A 23,871-nucleotide genomic window follows, 5' to 3' on the forward strand; every position below is an offset into this window, starting at 1 on the left:
CGTATATGCCATTAGTTAGAGCGAGAAAATCATTTAACAACAAATGGCGATGTGTTTCTTTTTTCCCACTTTCTGACCAATACTAGCAAATAAGCGGATTTTCTTACTCGTGAAAGATTGCACGATGACACAAAATGCAAAGATCCTATACCGAAATATCCAAGACCAAGAGAGCACCCATTACAGAATCTAGTGATATATGAACGGACGAAGTTAAAAGAGTAAACCCATTGCAGAATCTAGTGATATATGAACGGCTGATTCGGTCAATTTATTGAGAAAGACGATTGTGAATTGGCGCACCTTCTGTATTCATTCTTAACAAAAAAATGTAACAAATCTATATAATTTAAGTAGAACAAGAGAATATAGTTCAACGTTTGCAAAAGTGAACAATAATAAGTCGCTTACCCGCTTGCTAACGGAAACCCTTATTGCTAGGTATGCTTTCACTTCAAATAGGCTCGTACATATATCGATTTCTGAAACATTGCATGTGGATAAATTGTCGATATATTTGATCGATATTCCATATAACATGTTAAACACTTTTGGTTTGTAGAAGTCACATTACGGCAAAGTTTCTAATACATAAATGAATATGAACGAAAGTATGAAGTTGTTTGAAGAAATAGTAGGAAGCAAGTTTCTTAATTTATTCGTGGATTCATTAGAAGAGTATTCTGACATTGACCTTAAGGTATTTAAGTATGTGTGTTAAAAGCGTTGTTAATCTGTGATTGTTATTTTGTTGATAGTATAAATTATACATTTTAACACTCTTAACAAAAGGCCAATAATGGTATGAAGCCAGTTTCATAATTTGTTTGTAGATTCATTGAAAAAATATTCTCACATCGATTTTAAAATATTTTAAGCAAATGTGTTGAAACAATGGTTAATCTTAGGTTACGTTGTATTTCATTGTTAAATGGGCAGCGACTTAGAATAGCACCCCCCGGGGTTAAAATGGGAATGGGAAGAATATATATATTTAGTATATAGTTGCCGCTGACTTATGGTTTTTGAGATATTTGTATTTAAAGTTCAAAAAATCAACTATTTAAAATGCGTCTTTCTCCGATTTATAATGCATTTTACACTTATATTGTTAACTTTAATATCCACTAGCACTTCACTAATTCGTTTCTAATCATTTATTTAATAATAAATAGTGCAAAAATAACTTTAATTCCTTATCAAACTTTAGCAAAAATCCATTTATTCATAAAATAAGAAAATTGTTGTAAACAATCAAAACATTAGTGTTACCATATGTTGTAACGGAATAAAGATAAGAAAAAAGAAAGATTCTGGGGTCATAACTAAATTCATTATCGTGTGATGAGTAATGTAAAACCTTTCAGAATTCTCATTATCTTTATAAATCCCGGTGCTGGATCGGCCAGGGTTATTTTTTTTTGAGGCGCGGCCGAAGGCTCCCCACCAAAAAAGGAGTTCAACGCAAAAGAACTGAGCAAGCCCAGGTGTTGGTCCGACCGAGGGTTATGTTTTTGAAGGGCGGCCGAAGGCCTCCAATGCTTAAAGGAATTGTATGCGGAAAATTAATGTGTTATATATTTCCTGTCATTGGGGTATTATTTGTATTCTTTATTTCATTTAGTTCTTCTCTAAAACATGAACGTAAGGTAGCACTGATTATTAGTTAGAATGCAACCCTATGTTATTGTGTGAACACAAATAATTGAACAAAAGTTAAATGTTGGATAAATGTTACTTTTGCACTATTTAATATAAAATAAATGTTTAGAAAGGAATTAGTGAAGTGTTAGTGGATATAAAAGTTAAAAATATAACTATAAAATGCATTGTAAATGGGAGAAACACGCATTTTAAATAGTTGAATTTTTGAACTTTGAATGCAAATATCTCAAAAGCATAAGTCAGCGGCAGCTATATGTATATATTTTCGTAATCTGGAGGACCTCCTCTATCCGTACATACCCATTTTAACCCCGAAATCCGGGGATGCTATTCTAAAATTTACCCGTCAAATGTATTTTGTTAATAGTTTTGTCTGTTACCCAAAATGTGATATTTGTTCTTTATTTCTTTTGGTTCGTTTGCAAAATATGTAGATATGGTATCACTGATTATTTGTGAGTATGCTACCTTTTGTTATTATCTGAGTAAATAGAATTGAACGGAAAGTTACCTCAAAATACATAAGTCAGTAGAAGTTTGATTTATATTCTTAATCTGGAGAACCTCCTCTATCAGTCCATACTCTTTGCTCTTCTAAAACGTACATACTCAATATTTTTAATCAGTTTTTGGCACAATTCCGATTTCTTTGGCGCCGCGATTTGAAGGTACCGTTGAAAGAGGAAGTCCTCCTGATTAAAAAATATATATAGGGTTATAGGTACCGCAAACGCTTAGTTTACGAGATATTCGACCTTAAAGTTCAAAAATTGCCAAAATTCGAACATTTCAACAAGCTATTTTACCACATTAAACACACTTTACTCACATTTTTCATTTCAAATTAATTAAATTAAACTATAAACTTTTAAATAAATCCACATTTTACACAGTCTTTTTACCCAAGAAATCTTTATTTTAAAAATTACATTTTACACTCGTAGTGAACATCATGTGTGTGCTAAAAATTACGACGAAAAATTACGCTGCCATGTGATAATAAGGAAATTCGCTGAAATGCCTTTTTTCCCAAATATTCCTCTATCCATTCATGTGGATGTGTTCTTTATTTAATTTAATAAAGAAATAAGTAATATTATATAGTAATATTATATAATAATATTATATAATAATATTATATGATAATATTATATAATAATATTATATGATAATATTATATATGTATATTGTCACCTAATATATAAAAAAAGTATTACAAAAATAAATGGAAAGCGCTGACAGATATAATAACCAAAATTTAACCATTTTATAACGAAACCTCAAATTTTGCTTCAATATCAGTGCAAGATAACCAAAAAATATAACCACTTTATAACGAAACTCAATATGTTTTTTTTATTTTAACGCAGAAAGGAGTACTATGCGAAAATACTTCAGTCACCCCGGGTATTCGCTCGACCAGGGCTATTTTTTAAAGCGCGGCCGAAGGCCACCAACGCAGAAAGGAGTACCACGCGAAAGTATTTCAGTCACATAAATCACATATTACACATATACATATGTAGAAAGAATTTTTTTATAGTTAATATAGAAAAAAGAATCACGCGAAAAAGCAAACAAAGAAAAATTCTTAAAAATCCTACATAGTTGCTGTTTAAGATGTGGCAAGGCTTGTTTTCCTCATAATTGTAAACAATCTAACCTTTTCAACGATGAGTGTGCTAAGTGATTTTTCAATTAATAAATTTAGGTAAAATATACCAAAATAAAAGTGAAATGTGAACTTATTTCAATGTTTAGAGTGTATATTTAAATATACAGAGTGAAAAACGTGAAAAAATTCAGTGAAACATAGAGAAATACCATGTGTTATTAGTGCAAATGTTTGAACTTTTAATCGTGAATATTTTAAAAAATAAAAGTTATTTTTATATTATTTTTGGATATTTCTTCTCTGGAGAAGGTCCCCTATCCGCACATACCCCATTTATACGGAAATTCGGTTTTTTACCCCTCCGCCAAAGTAATCGGGATCGTGCCCAGTTTTTTTTATATAAACTTCATAAATTCAGCAATTTTAATTATGAATAAGTCTTCAAAAAGATGTCCATTACTTTTTCAGTATACAGTTATGTGAAAAATAATAAGGACAGAGATGCATAAAAACGAGACAAGAATAAAATTGAAGTAGATCATTAAAATTTCCGTCAGTTAACGGCATTTTTTAACACTCCTTATTTATAAAAAAACAGATTCTGTTACACAAATACAAAGTGTTTGCACACATTTCGTAAATAGCCATTTTGTTCTTAACAAACCTCGCAAGCAGTTGTGCGATTTAATAAGGACAGTGTGCTTTTTAAAAACAATAACGAAAATCGTTTTACTAAAACGTGTTTTCTGCAGAGAGAAGGCAAAAATAATTCTTTTAGTTTTAATATAAATCAATTAAAATCCTGTTTTTCTTTTGATTGCATCGATATGTGAAAGGATAAGTACTGCGATCCGAAAACTCGAGAACATATTAAATATTTATTGAAACAATGAAATTTGTACAGAAAAGTAGCGAATTTACTGAATGCTTCCAAAACACTGGTTGGACAAGCAGTAAAATGGGTTCCCCAGATTGAAACACGCGGCAGGAAGTCAAAATTAGCATTGTTTGTCAAAAAAATATAGAGTGTTGTGTTAAGAAAAATCCATTTATTTCGTCAAAGCTTATAAAATATGATCATCAGCTAACCGCAAAGTACTTATAAAGGAAAATCTGAAGAGCCGAAGCACGAGAAAAGGGCCTATGTTGACCGTACAACAAAGGCTTAAGTGTGCTGAAGGATATGTCCTTTGGCCTAAATAACAAACGTAACATTTTCGGGCTTGAGGAAACAAAAGTCAACTTATTTAATTCTGATTGAGGCATTCATTATGTAAAAATACCGAATAATGCAGCCCATAACCCTATGTATACGATAAAGACCGTTAAACATGTTGGCGGAAACATTATGGTTTGGGGATCGTTTTCATACAATTGTCTGGGCTAACTGCATAGGATAAAGGGAACTATGAAGGCAACTGATTGTGTGGCAATAGCAATTTATGCTATAGAACGCTGAAGATAATATGCCACTTAGGTGGATATTTATGCAGGACAACGAGAAAAAAACACGGCTAAGTATACAAAAGATTGGTTTAGGGTCAATAAAGGAGTGGCCACCCTAGTCCCCCGATCTAATATCCATTAAAAATTTGTTGAATACAGTGAAAGAGTCGTTCAGAAAAAAGTGCCCAAGTAATAATGAAGAGCTTTTTCAACTTTTCAAAATTCTTCGAATGCAATTTCGGGTTTCGTCTGCCTAAATCTGGTTGATTTTATGCCGAAGCGGTGTCGATAAGTTCTAAACAACCATCGATTTTCAACAAAATATTAAACTACTTAGAAATTTATATTATCACAATTGAATGAAAACCAGTTACTTTTTTATATAATATGAGGGGTATTCTCTTGCTCTTGCAAAACCCGGTGCACGGTGCAAGAATTGCAGATTTACAACGGCACAACAACAAACACACGCAGAAAAATATTTGCAAGGGCTGTAAAATATGTCAGACCAAAACCTATGTATATTTGCGTGCAATGTCACGCAAAAATATAATTGCAACCCTTTTGTAGTTGCCATTTTACATAAAGACATATTACGTCGTTAAATTGTTGAGAAAGGTAAGTTTTAAACAGATTTTAAAATTTCTTTTTAATTTCTAAAGAATTTTTACAGTTTTCCACAAATATGAACAGCGAAGTTGCGCCCTCGGCGAAGAGGAAAAGGCAGCAGCCCAACAAGTAGTGGAAGGAGAGTGAGGTGCACTCTATAATAGAGTTTTTAATGGAAGAGGCGGAAGTTGAGGTGAGTTGATACGTTTTTTTTTTTAAATTTTTTATTTAATTCGGTTTTCTATTATTTCAGGCTCCAACTGCGCAATTGTTTTATAAACGATTTTTACATAACTCGCAGTTGGATGTCTCATGAGATCTGGTGCTGTGGAAGGTCCGACATTTGAAGGCGCAGTACCGTAAAGCCAATGACTGGCTCGCGTCAACGGGTGCAGGACTACAAGATGAAGCAGGCGGCAGAACTATCGAAGGTTAGTATTATACAGATATTTTAAATTTATTGTAAATAAAACATTTTTTTTACTAATTTAAGCAAAAATTGCTAAAATGTGTCCATACTACGTCCAGCTGAGGGAAATATTTGAAAAGCGGTTGCCGGCCACGCCACCGTTACTGGTTGAAAGCAACCTTCCTTCGCCTCAGTTATGTCCGGTTAGTCCTGCACCAGAATTCGAAGCAGAATTCCTGGAAGAATGTGTACCTGCTGCGCCATCAAATGCCGCATCTCCGATCGCACCGGTATCAACATGAAAACGGTCAATTCGTCCTCCGAAATCATCCGTTGGACAATTGGCGGCTATCCAAGCAGAAAAAATTGCTATGGAAGCGAAAAAACTAGAGTTTGATAAATATAATTCGAGGAGGAAAACAAAGTTCAAGAAAAAAAGTTAGACATTGAGTCAAAAAAATTAGACATAGAGTTGAAAAAAATAGAAACTGAGGTAAAATTCAAAATGTTAGAATTAGAAATGAAAGAAAGATTGGCTATGTATGAAATTGAAAAAAATATGAAAATAAAAACAATTAAATATACTAAATAACATTTGTATTTATTTATGATTATTCATGGCAGTTAGATTATTTCTTTAGGTTTCGTAAGTATGAACTTATATAAATAGTTATATCAAAAATAGAGTTGGTATACCTAATACCAGTAGTATAACATACATATATTACTAATTAACGTTTTATTGATCACCAAACATTATTGTGTACAAAGATATGCGCTTGGCTTTTGCCTCAGTTATTCGGCGGCCATTTTTATGTGAAGGAAATTCATCTGATTCTTCGTCGTTATCGACAACTATACTGTCTACGTATTCAATATCGTTAGAAGTAGCTCTGAAGATGTTAAACAATAATCCAGTTGGAACATGACTTTGTTCGTCCTGAATATGTGTTCTTAATTCTTTGAGGCTGCCAAAGCGTTCTTTTAGAATCCCAAAGCAATGCTCAATCCTCACGCGATATCTGCTATGACGCAAGTTGAATGCATTACGCTTTGAATAGTCCATTTGTTGTGAATTTGTTCGAAATGGCGTGATAGGAGTGGTCTGCAATGGATAAGCAGAATCTCCTGCTAGCCATTGAGAAGAAGAAAATAGTGAGCCTTCCTGAGTGGAGAGAGCACTAGTACGAAACATGCGAGCATCGTGTACACTACCAAAGTGTCCCACTACTACATGCCGAATCCTTAACTGTTAATCACATACAACTTGTGCCTTTATGGAATAGATTCGGCTTTTTGAAAAATAAGCCGAATGGTTAACAACTGGTGCTTCTGCAAGTTTCAATTCAGTACCATCAATATACCCTATGCAATGCGGCAACTCATTGTACGTTGTTTTAACAATATTTTGTCTTTCATTGGTATCTGGCCAAGTGATATATCTAGATTTTAACTCCAAAATTGACGAAAATACTCTCTTTGTAATCTTGTAAAGCGATTCACCATCTACTACACCAAACAGTGTAGCTACTTTCCGAATCGCCGCACTTTCACCCGATGAACCCAAACGATATAAGGTTATAGCTAACTGCATTTCTACTGAAAATTGCCTAATGGATTGAGCGTTGTTAAACTGTTCACTTCACAAAAGTTTTGCATAATAGTCATTCACAATAAATTCACCGAATCAGCCGTTCATATATCACTAGATTCTGCAATGGGTGCTCTCGTGCTCTTGTATATTTCGGTATAGTATTTTTGCAATCTGCAATATTGCAAGAGCAAGAGAATACCCCTATGGTATTTTTATAGTAAACTACGAAGTGTCCTTATTTTATTCACATGTTAACATCGCAAAATTGAAAACAAATGCAAATAAAATACAAGTGTTTGCAAAAAAAAAATGGGTAAAATTGAAAAAAAAAACTTATTTTTAGTTTGTTCTCAATTAATTTGATTAGTTAATTGCCGTTGATTCCCCCACATTTCAAGATAATCTTTAATTTCATTAACTGCATACCACTGCCCTTATTATTTTTCACATAACTGTATGGTTTTAGCAATCTGAAACTCATGTTGCATAATTGTGATCAGATTACGGTATATGTATTTGAACAAGGCGGCTGAAAATGTAGTTCTGATAATGTAACAGCCAATTATGGGCAATGTTTGTTTAGTCGATTCCGCTCCGGTCATTTTTTTGTCAAAGACGCAGTTCTGGAAGACCAATTGTAGAAAGCATGTAATTTAAGCACTGTTTCTATTGGCCAGGAGCTAAATCCGTAAAGTATCATTAAAATAAGTTAAGTTTGGTTAAAATGTCGATGCGGAGCCAATAATGATTCCTCTTGGGCACCTGAGAACGTTAGTATATAGTGATACTTTAATACTCCTAAGTATTGATCATGAATAGACAAAGCATAAATTTGATAAGGCGGTTATATCAATTTTGACTATCTCACCATGGTTCCATCCTGACATAATCGGGACAAAGGTTCCCTCCCTTATAAATTCCTCGGCTTTGGAGTTTTCATTCCGCTATATTCAGACATCTGAACGACTACAATAATGAAGTTGGTCGATGTTATCGGTTGTGGGGACAGACAGTGTTTGACTTACTCTGAGCACACAGTAAGAGAGCTCAGTGCTAGAATCCTCCCTCTTCCTCTGTTTTGGAGTGAAAGCTGGATACAAAAAGAAGGTCAATATATGGATGCCATAGCAGTTAACCAAAAAAAAAAGTCAGGTCATGGTAAATAGGGCACGATTCCGATTACTTTGGCGGAGGGGTAAAAACACCGAAATTCCGTATAAATGGGGGTATGTACGGATAGGGGAGCTTCTCCAGAGGAGGAATATCCAAAAATAATGTAAAAATTACTAATATTTTTTAAAATATTCACGATTAAAAGTTCAAAAATTTGCACTAAGAAAACATGTTATTTCTTTATGTTTCACAAAATTTTTTCACATTTTTTACTTTGTATATTTAAATACACACTCTAAGCTTTGAAATAAGCTTACATTTTACTTTTATTTTGCTATATTTTACCTAAATTTATTAATTTAAAAATCACTTCGCACACCCATCGTTGAAAACGTTAGATTGTTTACAATTATGAGGCCTTGCCACATCTTAAACAGTAAATATGTAGGATTTTTAACAATTTTTCTTTGTTTGTTTTATCGTGTGATTCTTTTTTGTGTAATACGTAATTTATGTGACTGAAGTACTTTCGCGAAGTACTCCTTTCTGCGTTGGCGGCCTTTGGCCGCTCTTTAAAAAAAATAACCCTGGTCGAGCGAATACCCGGGGTGACTGAAGTACTTTCGCGTAGTACTCCTTTCTGCGTTGGCGGCCTTTGGCCGGGCTCTAAAAAAATAACCCTGGCCGAGCGAATACCCGGGGTGACTGAAGTACTTTCGCGTAGTACTTCTTTCTGCGTTGGCGGCCTTCGGCCGCGCTCCAAAAAAATAACCCTGGCCGAGCGAATATCCGGGGTGACTGAAGTACTTTCGCGTAGTACTCCTTTCTGCGTTGGCGGCCTTCGGCCGGACTCTCAGACAATAACCCTGGCCGAGTGAATACCCGGGGTGACTGAAGTAATAGCGCGTAGTACTCCTTTCTGCGTTGGCGGCCTTCGGCCGCGCTGTAAAAAAATAACCCTGGCCAAGCGAATACCCGGGGTGACTGAAGTACTATCACGTAGTACTCCTAACTAAAAATAACTTTGGCTGAGCGAATACCCGGGGTGACTGAAGTACTTTTGAGTAGTACTCCTTTCTGCGTTGGCGGCCTTCGGCCGCGCTCTAAAAAAATAACCCTGGCAGAGCGAATACCCGGGGTGACGGAAGTACTATCGCGTAGTACTCCTTTCTGCGTTGGCGGCCTTCGGCCGCGCTCTAAAAAAATAACTCTGGCCGAGCAAATACCCGGGGTGACTGAAGTACTTTCGCGTTGTACTCCTTTCTGCGTTGGGGGCCTTCGGCCGGGCTCTCAGACAATAACCCTGGCCGAGCGAATACCCGGGGTGACTGAAGTAATATCGCGTAGTACTCTTTTCTGCGTTGGCGGCCTTCGGCCGAGCGAATACTGAAGTACTTTCGCGTAAGACTCCTTTCTGCGTTAAAAATAAAAAAATATATTGACTTTTTGTTATAAAGTGGTGAAAGTGGTTATATTCTTTGGTTATTATGCACTCATATTCAAACAAAATTTAAGTTTTCGGTATAAAATTGATAAATTTTGATTATTATTTCTGTCAGCGATTTCCATTTATTTTTTATGATACATTGGTTTGTATATTAGGTGATGATATATATATTTTATTTAAAATATGAGTTTGAGTGCATAATAACCAAAAAATATAACTACTTTATATCCAAAACTCAAATTTTGTTTCCATATGAGTGCATGATAACCGTAAAATATAACCACTTTATATCCAAAACTCATATTTTAAATATAATAATATATATATCTTCACCTAAAATACAAACCAATGTATCATAAAAAATAAATGGAAATCGCTGATAGATATAAAAACCAAAAAAAATTTACTTTATCATAAAATTATTATTGGTTATATTTTACGGTTATCATGCACTCATATTGAAACAAAATTTGAGTTTTCGTACTGTACTGTAACCTTACACTTTATTACGTAACATTATTATATAATATTACTTATACATATGTATGTATATATAATATTATCATATAATATCACTAATACATGTATATAATATTACTTATTTGCTTAATAAATTTAAAAAAGAAAGTATCCATATGCATGAATAGAGGAATTTTTGCGAAAAAGAGGAATTTCAGCGAATTGCCTTGTCATCACATGTCAGCGCTCCATTTCTTCATAATTTTTGGTAAACAAATGAGGTTCAAACGAGTGTAAAATGTAATTTTTAAAATAGAGATTTTTTAAATAAAAAACCTGCTAAAAGTGTAAAATGTGGATTTATTCAAAAGATTATAGTGCAATTTAATTAATTTGAAGAGAAAAATGTGAATAAAGTGGGTTTAACGTGGTAAATAGCTTCTTGAAATGTTCGAATTTTGCGAATTTTTGAACTTTAAGGTCGAATATCTCGTAAACTAAGCGTTTGCGGTACCTATAACCCTGTATATTTTTTAATCAGGAGGACTCGGGAAGAAATCGGAAAATAAATACTGCAGGGGCTTACAAGAATTGTGTCATTAAATTACCTTCAAAGTATCTTAAAGTTATCGAATAAAATAGTGAATATTAGGCGCCCAATATGCAATATAATGATTTACGGTTTAACCGAATGACCGAACCGAATGAATGTTGAATCTGTTAATGTATTGTTCAATTAATCAAACTCAGCCCTACCCTACCTGTAGTTGACTTCAACTTTGTTGCTTGTTATTGATCCTTTTATTTAAAAAACAGGTTGCCTTGGAAAAAGTCGTATGTTCCTCTATGCGAAATTCTGGAAATTATTCATTAGTGCTTCGGTTACTAAATGGGATCTACAATGAAAAGACGAATAAAAAAACTTGCCTTTGGACTTCAATACTTTTAAAGCTATATGTGTCATGCAAAGAGAGTCGGGATGCCACCCAACTACTTGCAATTCTTGGTATATTTTATAATTTGATTGGTGTAAATTAAGTTTTGATCAAAACATTTTTTTCTAGGCGTACTTGCTAAGTCGGCTTACACTTCAGAGGAATCTCGCAAAATTTTTGGTTGCAATTACGTCAAGAATATTCTTGAAATAATAAGTCAAAATTGTTACACTCCTGCAAATAATTTGGCGGTTCTTCGTATTATGGTTATTCTGTTACAATTTTACCCTGAATATAGTGTTCAAAGTAGTGGCATAGTTAAAGATTTTGTGTCTCAATTTATGGATTCCCCCAATCATAATGTAATGGAAAGTGCTGCTAAATGTTATCATCATCTGCTTTCTATATCGAAATATGGTTCGAATAGAATAGCAGTGAAGGATCTTTGGAAGACGTATCAAGAAGGACTCTTAGATATGTTACAAACGTTGTCGGACTCATTTTTAGGAGTATTAAATTATCCAGTGATTGAACCTATTAATTGCGAACCTTTGAATATTCCCATGTTGCAACTTTGTGATGATCCAATAAAAAGAATTTCACAAGTTTTCATACGCTTTAAAAATGTGGCGGTATATTTTATTGTGACATTACGGTAAATTAATGAGTTACTTAATTTTTAAATAATTGACTTAATTATTCTTTTTAAAAAGGGAACCATTTTTAAGTGAAAAACCTGTCAACACAAACAAAATCTTTGGAATTATAAAAGGTGCCTTGAACGTTGTTCATTTATTCACAAACAGAAAAAAAACAATTATTGGTATGATGCGTAATCTACTCCTACCTGAATTTTATTTCATTCTGTTACAAATTTTGAAGGCTTTAATGATAACGTAAGCAGAAATGAAATTATAGTAATGCTATACTTAATTGTGTATATATTTTTAGATTGAAAAGCAATTTAAGGAAGAACTATAAACAAATATGGATGATTTTGGGAGATATGCTTAAACTTAGTACACATACAATCGTAATTGAACAAAAAAAAACTTATATGTAAGTTAAACTTTTACATTTAGCAATAACTGATATTAAATAAATTTTTTTTAGGCGTTTAAATGGGAAAATATACGATGTCATTACTTTATGGTGCAAAATTGTTAATCAAGGTAGTCGAAGTGATTTATTGATTAACTTAATGCTGAAGGATATGCAAGATATATCCTCTACTTTATCGAAGGTAGGTGTACAAAATGTTAATCAGATGGAAATAAATTCAAGCTTACCCTGCACAATCTCATTCTGGTTTATAGAGGTTTCTAACTAATCCCAGTTTCTCGCTAATGCAGGTACATGGGTAGGGTTTCTCTTACAGAGGTATGCAGCAAAAACAAGTCACAGCAAGTACGAATGTAGTAAATATGTATGTAATGTGATATGCATAATATGCACAGATATATTATGTACATATATATTTTTAATATTGTGTATATGTTACGTTCATTAGATTTCACCATATACATAAGTAGGTATCAAGATGCTTACGAAAACAAAACAAAAATAATGGTAGGAAGTTCCACGATAGTTAAAAATGAGTCATAAAATAGCAGATGTTAAATTTTTAATTTGTTTTTGTTAAAGTTTATAATTTAAATGTAGAAACGTTTTTGTTCGGAAGAATCGTTTATTCAGAAAGAAAAATAAATTTTCTTTATAAGACAAATCACAAGAAATATACAATGATTAGAATATAATAATTACAACAAGTAGTTTGTGTTGCAAGTACTTTCAACACTCCTCCTCAACACAATATTAACTGCAACAGTAACAGCCCAAATATGTTTATGTATTATTCTAATCCCAAAAGTTTAACAAATTTATGATGATTACATTTTTCTAAGTTTTTCGTTAGTATATCGGCAACCATCTCATTTGTTGGAACGTAATGAATTGAAATTTGTCTACTATTTAAAACTTCGCGTATATGATATTTTATATCAATATGCTTGCTGCGGGAGTGATATACAGGATTCTTAATTAATTGTTGTGCCCCCAAATTATCGCCGTTGATTTTTATAGGATTATTCGTTGGATCAATCCCGATTTCTTGCATAAGTTTTCTTATATATGTGGCTTCTTTTGCTGCTGCGGACATCGCCATGTATTCCGCTTCTGTACTGCTGAGTGCAACTGTGTTTTGTTTCTTAGATTGCCAAGAGAATACGCTACCTGCCAAAAAGAAAGCATATCCCGTATAAGACTTTCTGTCCGTAGCGTCGCTACCCCAATCAGCATCTGCATAGCCTTCAATCGACTTTCCTGTCTTTAAATAATGCAATTTATAATCACATGTTTTATTTAAATATCGTAATATATGTTTGGCTCCTGTCTCGTGTTCGATGTGTGGATCTTTATTACGCTGTGATAATTTAGAAACAGCGTGTAAAATATCGGGTCTTGTTAAAATTGCTAAATACATAAGCGAACCAATAAGTGACTGATATTTCGTTTGATCAACTTTCTTGCAATTTTCGTTGTTGCATTTAACTTGAAATTTAGGTTCAAGTGGAGTTAAAACTGGCCTACAATTAATCATATCATATTGCTTTAAAAGTTCATTGATATAATTAGATTGGCTGACTGTAATTGCTCCAGTTTCCCCTTTGCGCTGAAATGTCATTCCTAAAAAGTGTTTCAGTGGTCCTTTATCAATTACTTTAAATTCATTTCCAATTTTCTTCTTGGTTTCAATTAAATCCGCTTTATTGGTTGATGCAAGCATAATGTCATCAACATAAACAGCGATTATATTAAAACACCCATTTGAATGTTTCGTGTAAACGCAAGGTTCACTTAGACATGACGAAAAACCAATTTTCTTCAAAATGAAATCGAGTTTTGAATTCCATTCTCTTCCTGATTGTTTGAGTCCATATAACGACTTGTGAAGTTTAAGGACACGATTTGGGAAAATTTTATCTACAAAATACTCTGGTTGTTTCATGTAAACTGTGTCATGAAGTTCCCCATTTAAATAAGCTGTTGCAACGTCCATTTGATGTAAATGCATTTGGTGCTCTACTGCTAATGCAATTATCATCCTAAGAGTTTCGTAGCGTACCACTGGTGAAAAAGTTTCTTTGTAGTTTATACCGTATTGCTGACTACAACCCTTTGCTACTAGCCTTGCCTTAAAACGTTCAATATTACCATCAATATCTCGCTTCACAGAAAAAACCCATTTACATCCGACAACTTTTTGACATGAAGGTAATTCTTCCAGCGTCCATGTGTTATTGTCTATCAACGCATCATATTCAACTTGCATGGCTTTCTTCCATTCTGCAGAATATTCGCTGAGTAATGCTTCTTCAACAGTTTCAGGTATCTTTATGCTGTTATTCATTGAATTCAATATATTATGTTGCTTTCTAGGACGACCAACCCTGCCAGTTCGGATTATTTTTGGTTTTCCTCTTCCTCTTGTATTAGATTTCTCATTATTTATCATATTAATAGGATCTACTTCAACTTTATCATCTTTTTCTATCGGAATATTGCTGGTATCTACTTGCTCTCCTCCTCCAGCGAGATTCTCTTTGCACTCCGTGTCAGTTACTGCTTCGTCATTATTTGTTTTGAGTATCAATTCGCTCACGTCTACCTTATCACTGACTTCATTAATTTTCTGAGAATTTTCAATGAATATAACATCTCTACCTATGATGAATTTGCGTGTTATTGGGTCATATAAACGATATGCCTTGGCCTTTTCTGCATATCCAACCATAATATATTCTTTACCTTTAGGTCGAAACTTATGAATCTCTTTCTTATTTAGAGCAATAGCTAATGATCCAAAAGTTTTTAGAAAATGAACCATTGGTTTTCTTCCTAACCAAATTTCGTAAGGAGTTTTATTTACTAGAATCTTTGTTGGCGATCTATTGCGTAGAAATACAGCGGTAGAAATTGCCTCTGCCCAAAAACTTTCATCCATACTTGTATGAACTAACATGCATCGCGCCATTTCAACTAAAGTGCGATTTGCGCGCTCAGCTACACCATTTTGTTGAGGTGTGTATGGTACAGTAAGTTCACGCTTAATACCGTACAAATTTAAGTAATTGTCGAAATCTTTATTTAAAAATTCACCCCCATTGTCGCTGCGAATAGCTTTTATTCTTTTCCCAGTTTGGCATTCCACCATAGCTTTAAAGTGTTTAAATTTTTGTAAAACTTCTCCCTTAGTTTTAAGGAAATATACGAACATGTACCTCGATTTGTCATCGATAAAGGTTAGAAAATATTTTGAACCACCAATTGATGTTTTATTAATTGGACCGCAAACGTCCGTATGAATTAACTCAAGAAGATCTTTAGATACTGAGTTGGACATACTTGGAAATGGTTTCGTACATATTTTGCTTTTCATGCACGTAATACATTCATTGTATTGTGAAATATTAAAAGCTTTCATACCATGTACTAACTCTCTGTTAGACAATTCATGTAGACTTTTAAAATTCAAATGACCATACCTGTTATGCCATTTCATTACTTCATTAGCGTTAGAATAAAAACATGAATTCGGTGTTTTCCCAAAAATGAACAAATTATTGCGTTTGTGCGCCTTCAGTAAATTTTTTCCTGCAGCATTTTTGATAACGCAAAATTTCTTATTAAACAAAATTGTACACCCTATGCTCGAAGCCTTTCCAACAGATATAAAATTTGATTGAAGATCTGGGACGTACAGAACATTCCTCATGATAACATCTTCGTTTCCTGATCGTAGGATCACAGTCCCAATACCTTGCGCTTCGATAAAATGTTCACCCGCTAAACTCACCTTTTCAGTATGATTCTGAAACGTATGAAACAAACTGCGCTCACAACACATATGTGATGTCGCTCCACTGTCGACGCACCATGTCCAAAGGTTAAATTCTTGTACACCAGATGTTGCAAGTACACTTCCAATAGCATTCTGAGTTTGCTGCCTAGGTGCTCTGCATTGTGCAGCCAGATGACCTCTATTTCCACAATTATAGCATTTAACGTTAGATTGCTTCGTTACCGAATTTGAAGTATATCCTTTACGTGTATTTTTGTTAAGATTTTTGTGCGCACTTACATTTTTCCTGAAGTTCGACCTTGCCGAAAACGCCTGTTGATTCTCGATATTTTCAACATTTGCATCCTTCTCCTGACGACGTTCACCTTCTTCAAGTAATTTAATTTTCAATGCATTTAATGACGGTAAATTATCACGCGTTTCTATAGCAACCACGAAATTTTCATATGACTGCGGTAAACTTGATAGCAGAATAATGACTAACATTTCCTCTGGAACTACTATACCAATTTCAGCCATTTTTTTAATGATATCAGAGAACTGCTTTATGTGCTCCGAGACATTTTCGCCCTCAGACAAACTAAGGTACAGAATTTTCTTGAAAAACGTAATTTTACGAGCTGGTCCACTTGGCTGGTAGATCTCTTGTAATTTCCTCCAGGCCTCTATTGAAGCAGTGCAGTGTCTTATATGATTTAACTGCGATGGCTTGACACAAAGCGTAATGCTCGCAAGCGCCTTCTCATCTTTTGCGTCGAACGCGGCTGATTCTTCTAGCGTTGCATTTTCGTTCTTCACATGCTTACCAGATACGATTCCCCATAAATCGGCATGAATTAGAACACTTTTCATGTGAACTGACCACGACGAATAATTTGTGTCATCGAGCTTATCAATGGAAAACAATCCAGAAGTAGCCATTGTTAGTTGCAAAAATTATTTTCTTTAATTCACTTTTAAGTTGCGATGCCTAAATTTTCTTTTACTAAACGTTTGACTGGTTACGAATCTCGGTTATGCCTTTCTTAAGTCTCATAATCTGTTAAAGTTTATAATTTAAATGTAGAAACGTTTTTGTTCGGAAGAATCGTTTATTCAGAAAGAAAAATAAATTTTCTTTATAAGACAAATCACAAGAAATATACAATGATTAGAATATAATAATTACAACAAGTAGTTTGTGTTGCAAGTACTTTCAACAGTTTTGTCATTTCTATATGTGTGTATCTTTTATGTAAGTATCAGAGAGCTGCAACGAGTAGATTAAATCCGTACAAACAGTCGTGCCAAAAACACAATCAAATCAAATCAGTTCATCATTGACAACATCGTAAACTGATTTTATGCAACATGAATAATCTATTCTTCGGCAATCACGATAGAGTAAACGGTATGGCTAATTTCGGTTCAAATCGTATAATGTCAGTTCATAGCGTTGCGACGATTGCTTGAATCGATGTGAAGCTGCGGGTAATACTATGTTCGGACCAACATTGAAAACATTTTGAAAACACATTTGTATGTTGTGGAATCTAAGTCGTTCCAACCGACAATGTGTGCTTTCGATGAGTTTTCACTTAGAACTATCAATAGCGGCATTCTCTTGCTCTTGCAAGATTGCACGATGACACAAAATACAAAAGCCTATATCGAAATATGCAAGGCCAAGAGAGCACCAATTGCAGAATCTAGTGATATATGACGACACGAAAATAAACATGGGTTTTGGTCTGACATATTTTACAGCCATTGCAAATAATTTTCTGCGTGTGTTTGTTGTTGTGCCGTTGCACCAAGAGCAAAATTCTGCAATTTCTGCACCGTGCAAGGTTTTGCAAGAGCAAGAGAATCCCCTAATATGACAACATCAACCGCTGTATTTGTATATGGAATGTAAACAAATATCAAGTGACAATTTAGGGCCGGCAAAATATGTCTTCCAAAAACATCGATTAAGCTAGAGCAGGTCGCGATTATAATGAGTGGAATGTAAATTTTCAAGTAGTTTCCAGCGAAAACTGTTTTTTCGTTTGACAGATTTTACATGGACGAAAACAGAAGTTTTCGTGCGAAAACCAGTTTTTCCCACGAAAACATGTTTTCGTTGTCGGTCCGAACATAGTATAAATTACGAGAACAGCAAATATTCTGCTGGATTGATTTGATCATGTTTGGCAAAAAATGTATCAGCTTTGAACTTGTGCGCATGTTACAAAGTTTCGAATCGTAAGAAATGGAAATTCCATCGGGTATACATACATGTGTCGATGGAATTTCCATTATATATATAACATATGTATAAAATTACATGGAAAAAAAATCATTTTTTTGTGGTGGTTATTCTGCGGAGGTTATTATATGTGCACGCGATGGCTGCCAGTTGGGATGGTAAACTCGATTCGGATTCTATTCGAGAATCGAGTTTTCTCGTAAAATAATCGATTTTTCGAATGTCAAGAATCGATTCTTAATCGACTTCGACTACTGAAGATCGATTCCGAAAAATCGATTATTTTACGAGAAAACTCGATTCTCGAGTAGAATCCGAATCGAGTTTACCATCCCAACTGGCAGCCATCGCTCGTGCACATATAATATTTTTCGAATGTCAAGAATCGATTCTTAATCGACAGAATAACCACCACAAAAAAAAATCAAATTTTTTTTTTTCTCGCATGTAATAACCTCCGCAGAATAACCACCACAAAAACAAATGATTTTTTTGCATGTTATTTATATGGAAAATAGAAAATTTGAAAGAGGCACCTGTTATTATTAATATTAAGAGCTCATCTTTTGAGTGACTTTCTTTTTCACATTTTCGAAAGCTTTTAGCCTTTTTTTTCAGTTGAAATAAAAGGTTGCCTCAGAATGACACACCCTAATGTACATACATATGTATGTATTTGGAATAGAAAAGAAGTGCACGAGTAAATCAGTGTATAGGGGATAATATACAAACCGAACGCTGTCAAACGTTTCAATCATTGAAATGTGAGTATGAATCATTTACGTGTATTTTCTGCTATAAGCTGATCGCTAGTGATTCAAAGTTGTTCTCTATCGATATTAGGTATCGTGTACCTGAATCGAACTGACAGAATCAGACAGAGTAACGGATCAATACTCGATTATGAGCAAAACTTTATTACTCGTTGCAGTCCTCTGGTGTGTATGTATTTTTTTGTAGCTATATCCAGTTCTCACTTACCCAGGTTTGACTGTATACTATATATACTCTATATACTATACTCATGTTGAACAGGAGTTTCTTGAACCTATGCCTGTAAAGTGTTTGCAAATTGTCCTGCTCATATACTCCTTGAGGAGCAGTTTCATCAGCCAGTTCGTTACCGGATTCAGATAATTAAAGGGGGTAAATCTGATTTATATAATCTTAGAACCTGTTGGCACATGGTATAATACACTGGATCTACAATTTGCATGGTTAACAGGAACAATAAATTACTCGTGCAAAAATAAAAAAATAATCCGTACATAAACAGAAAAACGTGAAAATTTACATGGGCAGAGATTTTGCGCACTTTCTTATTGTGAAATACAATACTTAAAAACTAAAATAATTCAAAATACTTAGTTTCTTATAATAAATACACAATGTACTATATGGTTCAGTTTACAGTCTTAAGTCGAAATTGACTTTGACAAGTATTTAGCGCACTTTAAAATATCTATAAAGCAAAATAAATATTATTAACAAGGTGCGTGAAATTCTTTGATATTATATTTACCCTGGTTAATACTTTGTGGAATAACCGTTAGTCCTAATCACCACTTCATAGCTGGGTGACAAGCTCTGTAATTAACCTTTGGCATCTGTCCAAAAGAATAGAGTTCCGTGCTTCCTCTACTCCTGCGCAAAACTCGCGCAATTTGTAAATTTTCTTTGCCCAATTTTAGCTTTGACTTCATTCCACAAGTTTTGATCGGGACCTTGCGCTGACCATCCCGCAAGTGGAAGTTTTCCTTGCGTAAGCCAGATTTTTTTTTATTTTGTAATATGTCTACGCCAGTAAAGAAGGAGAATATGTTAGGGATCGTTATTGTGCATAAAAATTTGCTGAATATAGGGCTTCCTTTCGTTAGTATATTAAGATATGCAAATTTATCCACATTCTCTTATATCTTTAGTAGTGGTCCAACACTACGCCTTGAAAACGACCCCCAAACTTTTAAATTTCCTCGACGGTGTTTTTGGTATATCTTAAACAGACTTCTTGTTTTTTCTCTTGATGTACAAATGTTTTTCCATCAGGACCAATGTGGTTTATTGCGGTTTTTTCCGTAGAAAGTATGTTTCCCAGAAATTTTAATATTTCGATCTGTGATTATGAGCGAATGCCAAACGTACTTTAATATTCTTTTTCGACAGTATTGGTTTCTTAATGGAAAAAAAAATAATTTTTTTGTGGTGGTTATTGTGCGGAGGTTATTATATGTGCACGTGATGGCTGCCAGTAGGGATGATAAACTCGATTCCGATTCCACTCGAGAATCGAGTTTTCTCGTAAAGTAATCGATTTTTCGGAATCGATCTTCAGTAGTCGAAGCCGATTTAGAATCGATTCTTGACATTCGAAAAATCGATTATTTTACGAGAAAACTCGATTCTCGAGTAGAATCGGAATCGAGTTTACCATCCCTACTGGCAGCCATATAATAACCTCCGCAGAATAACCACCACAAAAAAATGATTTTTTTTCCATGTAATTTATATGGAAAATAGAAAATTTCAAAGAGGCACCTCTTTATATTAATATTAAGAGCTCATCTTTTGAGTGACTTTCTTTTTCACATTTTCGAAAGTTTTTAGCCTGTTTTACAGTTGAAAAAAAGGTTGCCTCAGAATGACACACCCTAGCGTATATGCTTCCAACCTGTTTTTACAGAGTATTATAGTATAGTTCACCTAACGGTTGTACGTATCACCTAAAACTAAGATATAAGGTTAAATACACTTGTGCTTACATTATTAAGCCACATAAACGTTATGGTGTGCAAATTCATAAATGTTGAATTTGATTGATAAATCGAAGAAAAAGTTTCAAAAATTTAAAAGAAATTACATAAACTTTATTGTATTCATATTGTTTTCAAACTAAGTTTTAATGTAAAAGCAAAATTTAGTTTTCTTCTTCATTGATATGCATTTTTCGTGCTCATATAATTAAGCCATCTGCAAAAATAAACTGCCAGAAGAAGTTCAAAAGTTCAAAAAAAACTTGTCTTATTTAGGCTAATATTTTTTTTAAATCTCTTTTGCAAAATTACTTCCCTGTAGCGTTGGCTCATTGTACCAGTGCCAACATGATTTGCATAACATTTTCATGTTTGAATTATTCAATTAATTCAAATATTATGACAGAAAATAGCAAAAAAGAAAAAAAAAACAACAAACATATGCGGGAGCTGTAGCACATGAAAATTTTCATTAGCTCTGCTGTGCTACCGCTCCCAATTTTTTGCTACCGCTACGCCAGAGCATAGCGCAGAATTTAATTTTTTGCTCCCGCTCCAGCTATAGTTTTTTACCTAACAAAACTCGGAGCAGAGTAGAGCACATACTTTACATTGTTATGCTAAGGCTATGCTGTGGCTCCCGACAAAGTGAGAGCGGTAGGAAGAGTAAAATGAAATGCTACGAGAGTAGCGTAGTTTTTCAAACGCTGGTTTAGAGTAATTTTCTCCATTCTTCCTTTAAAATTTCCCACAATGTGGCCTTATTTGACGGTTTTCTCACCGCAACTGCCCTTTTAATAATTCCTTATAGATTCTCTATAGGGTTTAAATCCGGGCTTTGAGCAGGCTACTCATTACACTTGATGCGGTTCATCGCAAGCCAGTCCTTAACGTGCTTTGAGTCGTTATCCTGGATGGAAGATCCAAGCTAGTGGTAAATCATTGGCGTAATTTCCTTTTAAATGTTTTGCTAAAATGTCTTTACATACTGCCAGTCATTGTGCCCTATACTTGTACAAGTGGTTCTACTCCGCATGAAGTAAAACACCCCCATACTAACTGATGATCCACCATGTTTGACAGCTTTTTTAGTATACCGTGGGTTCAGTTCTTGTAGCGGTGGTCGCCTGACATAGGCTCTACCATTATTTCCAAAGACATTAAATTTGGATTCATCACTTCATTCCATAAAATCTCAGAATTTTTAATCTTTTTGTTGGTCCTTTCTCACAAACGCTAGCTTTCGCTTGATGTTGTTCTTTGTACCGATCGGGTTGCTTCGTGCGACTCGCTCATTTAAGGAATTTTCCTGTCGTCTATGGAGGACTGTTTGTGCTGATACCCGTACACCAGGCTTATATTCCATTTGGGCTTTAATTTCGCTCGACGTCTAAAAAGGATCCACCTTATTCATCCGTACTCTCTGCTTGGCGTCGTTAGGAGTTGTCTTTCTAGGTTTTTTACGGGGCAGACTTTCAAAAGACATATATTTTTATAAAATATTGTAAAGCATTCTTAACTTTCCCTAGAAAATGTTAAGTATTCCACTACTTTCGCAATATTTTTGAACTTTTGGTAACATTTCTGTATACCTCTTCTTTCACATGGAACTGAACTCTCGTGCTTATTCCATTGTTTAGAGAACTTTCAAAAAACTCGTTTAAATTTCATGGAAGCAATAAACTTTTCACTTTTTTAATCATTTTTGTTACACAGATCGTGATTGCAAAGCTTTCGTTACACTGGCTTCATTATATGAGTACACCCAACTAGATCACCTGCGATTTTATTTTAATTTTTTTCGCCAAACACGATACTTATTTTTTTTAATATGATTTTAGTAACTTCCAAACATATAACGGAACTTTTTTCCATACCGTTATACAAATTCAAAGCTAATTCGATGAATTTATTTTCTGAAACGTAATTTAGTTTGCAGTGGCTTAATTATGTGAGCATAAGTGTGCCCAAAAAATAAGGTGACATTTGAATTTAAACTGCGCGCGTCGAAGGATTTCGAGAATTATTTTTTTTTAGGTTGGTAGTACTGTCAGTCACATTTATGTCAAATTTCATGTCAAAATATTCATTCGTGTTTGAGATACGTGTCGTTTTGTGAGCTGCTAAAAGTGAGTTTTTCGTTTTTTTTGCGATGTCGAAAGTTGTTGAGCAAAGAATTTGCATTAAATTTTGTTTACGGAATCAATTTTCTGCTGCGGATACGTTGAGGATGGTGTAGAAAGCCTTTGGTGATGAGGCTATGTCTAAAAAAAATGTTTACAAGTGGTATAGTGAGTTCCAAGCCGGCCGTAAACGTGTCGAAGACGAAGAGCGTCCAGGGCGACCATCAAAGTCAACCGACGAAGCTCACGTTCAACAAATCAAAGATTTGGTGTTGAAAAACCGGCGATTAACAATTAGAGACCTTGCTGATGAAGTTGGCATATCGAAATGCTCAGCCACTACCATTTTGAAGGATGTTTTAGGCCTCAAGCTTTTTTTGGAAAAAAGGCGTCGCGTTGAAGTGTGTGAAACGATGCTTTCCGACTACCAGGGTGTCATGAAACGCATTATAACTGGCGATGAGAATTGGATCTATGCTTACGACCCCGAAACAACCGATCAATCGAGCGAATATCGTGCCAAAAGAGAGCCGAGACCAAAAAAATCGCGCCAAAGTCGCTCAAAAATCAATGTCATGTTGACTGTTTTCTTCGATTATCGTGGTGTGGTGCATT

The 23,871-nt window shown here is 34.4% G+C and overlaps 1 protein-coding gene across 2 annotated transcripts in view; it reads left to right on the top strand.

Annotated features, from left to right (window-relative positions):
• The first annotated feature begins 528 nt into the window (after positions 1–528).
• LOC126765224 (uncharacterized) overlaps positions 529–23,871 on the top strand; it is a 41,187-nt gene continuing 17,844 nt past the window's right edge. For both annotated transcript variants that reach the window (XM_050482866.1, XM_050482867.1), the window contains exons 1-6: positions 529–700; positions 11,174–11,363; positions 11,422–11,947; positions 12,006–12,188; positions 12,244–12,351; positions 12,406–12,535. In XM_050482866.1, the coding sequence (XP_050338823.1) occupies positions 596–700; positions 11,174–11,363; positions 11,422–11,947; positions 12,006–12,188; positions 12,244–12,351; positions 12,406–12,535 (1,242 nt within the window). In that variant the 5' untranslated portion in view covers positions 529–595. The remainder of the gene's footprint in view (positions 701–11,173; positions 11,364–11,421; positions 11,948–12,005; positions 12,189–12,243; positions 12,352–12,405; positions 12,536–23,871) is intronic.

This window comes from Bactrocera neohumeralis, unplaced genomic scaffold (genome assembly GCF_024586455.1).
Source record: "Bactrocera neohumeralis isolate Rockhampton unplaced genomic scaffold, APGP_CSIRO_Bneo_wtdbg2-racon-allhic-juicebox.fasta_v2 cluster10, whole genome shotgun sequence".
Taxonomy (NCBI): Eukaryota; Metazoa; Arthropoda; class Insecta; order Diptera; family Tephritidae; genus Bactrocera; species Bactrocera neohumeralis.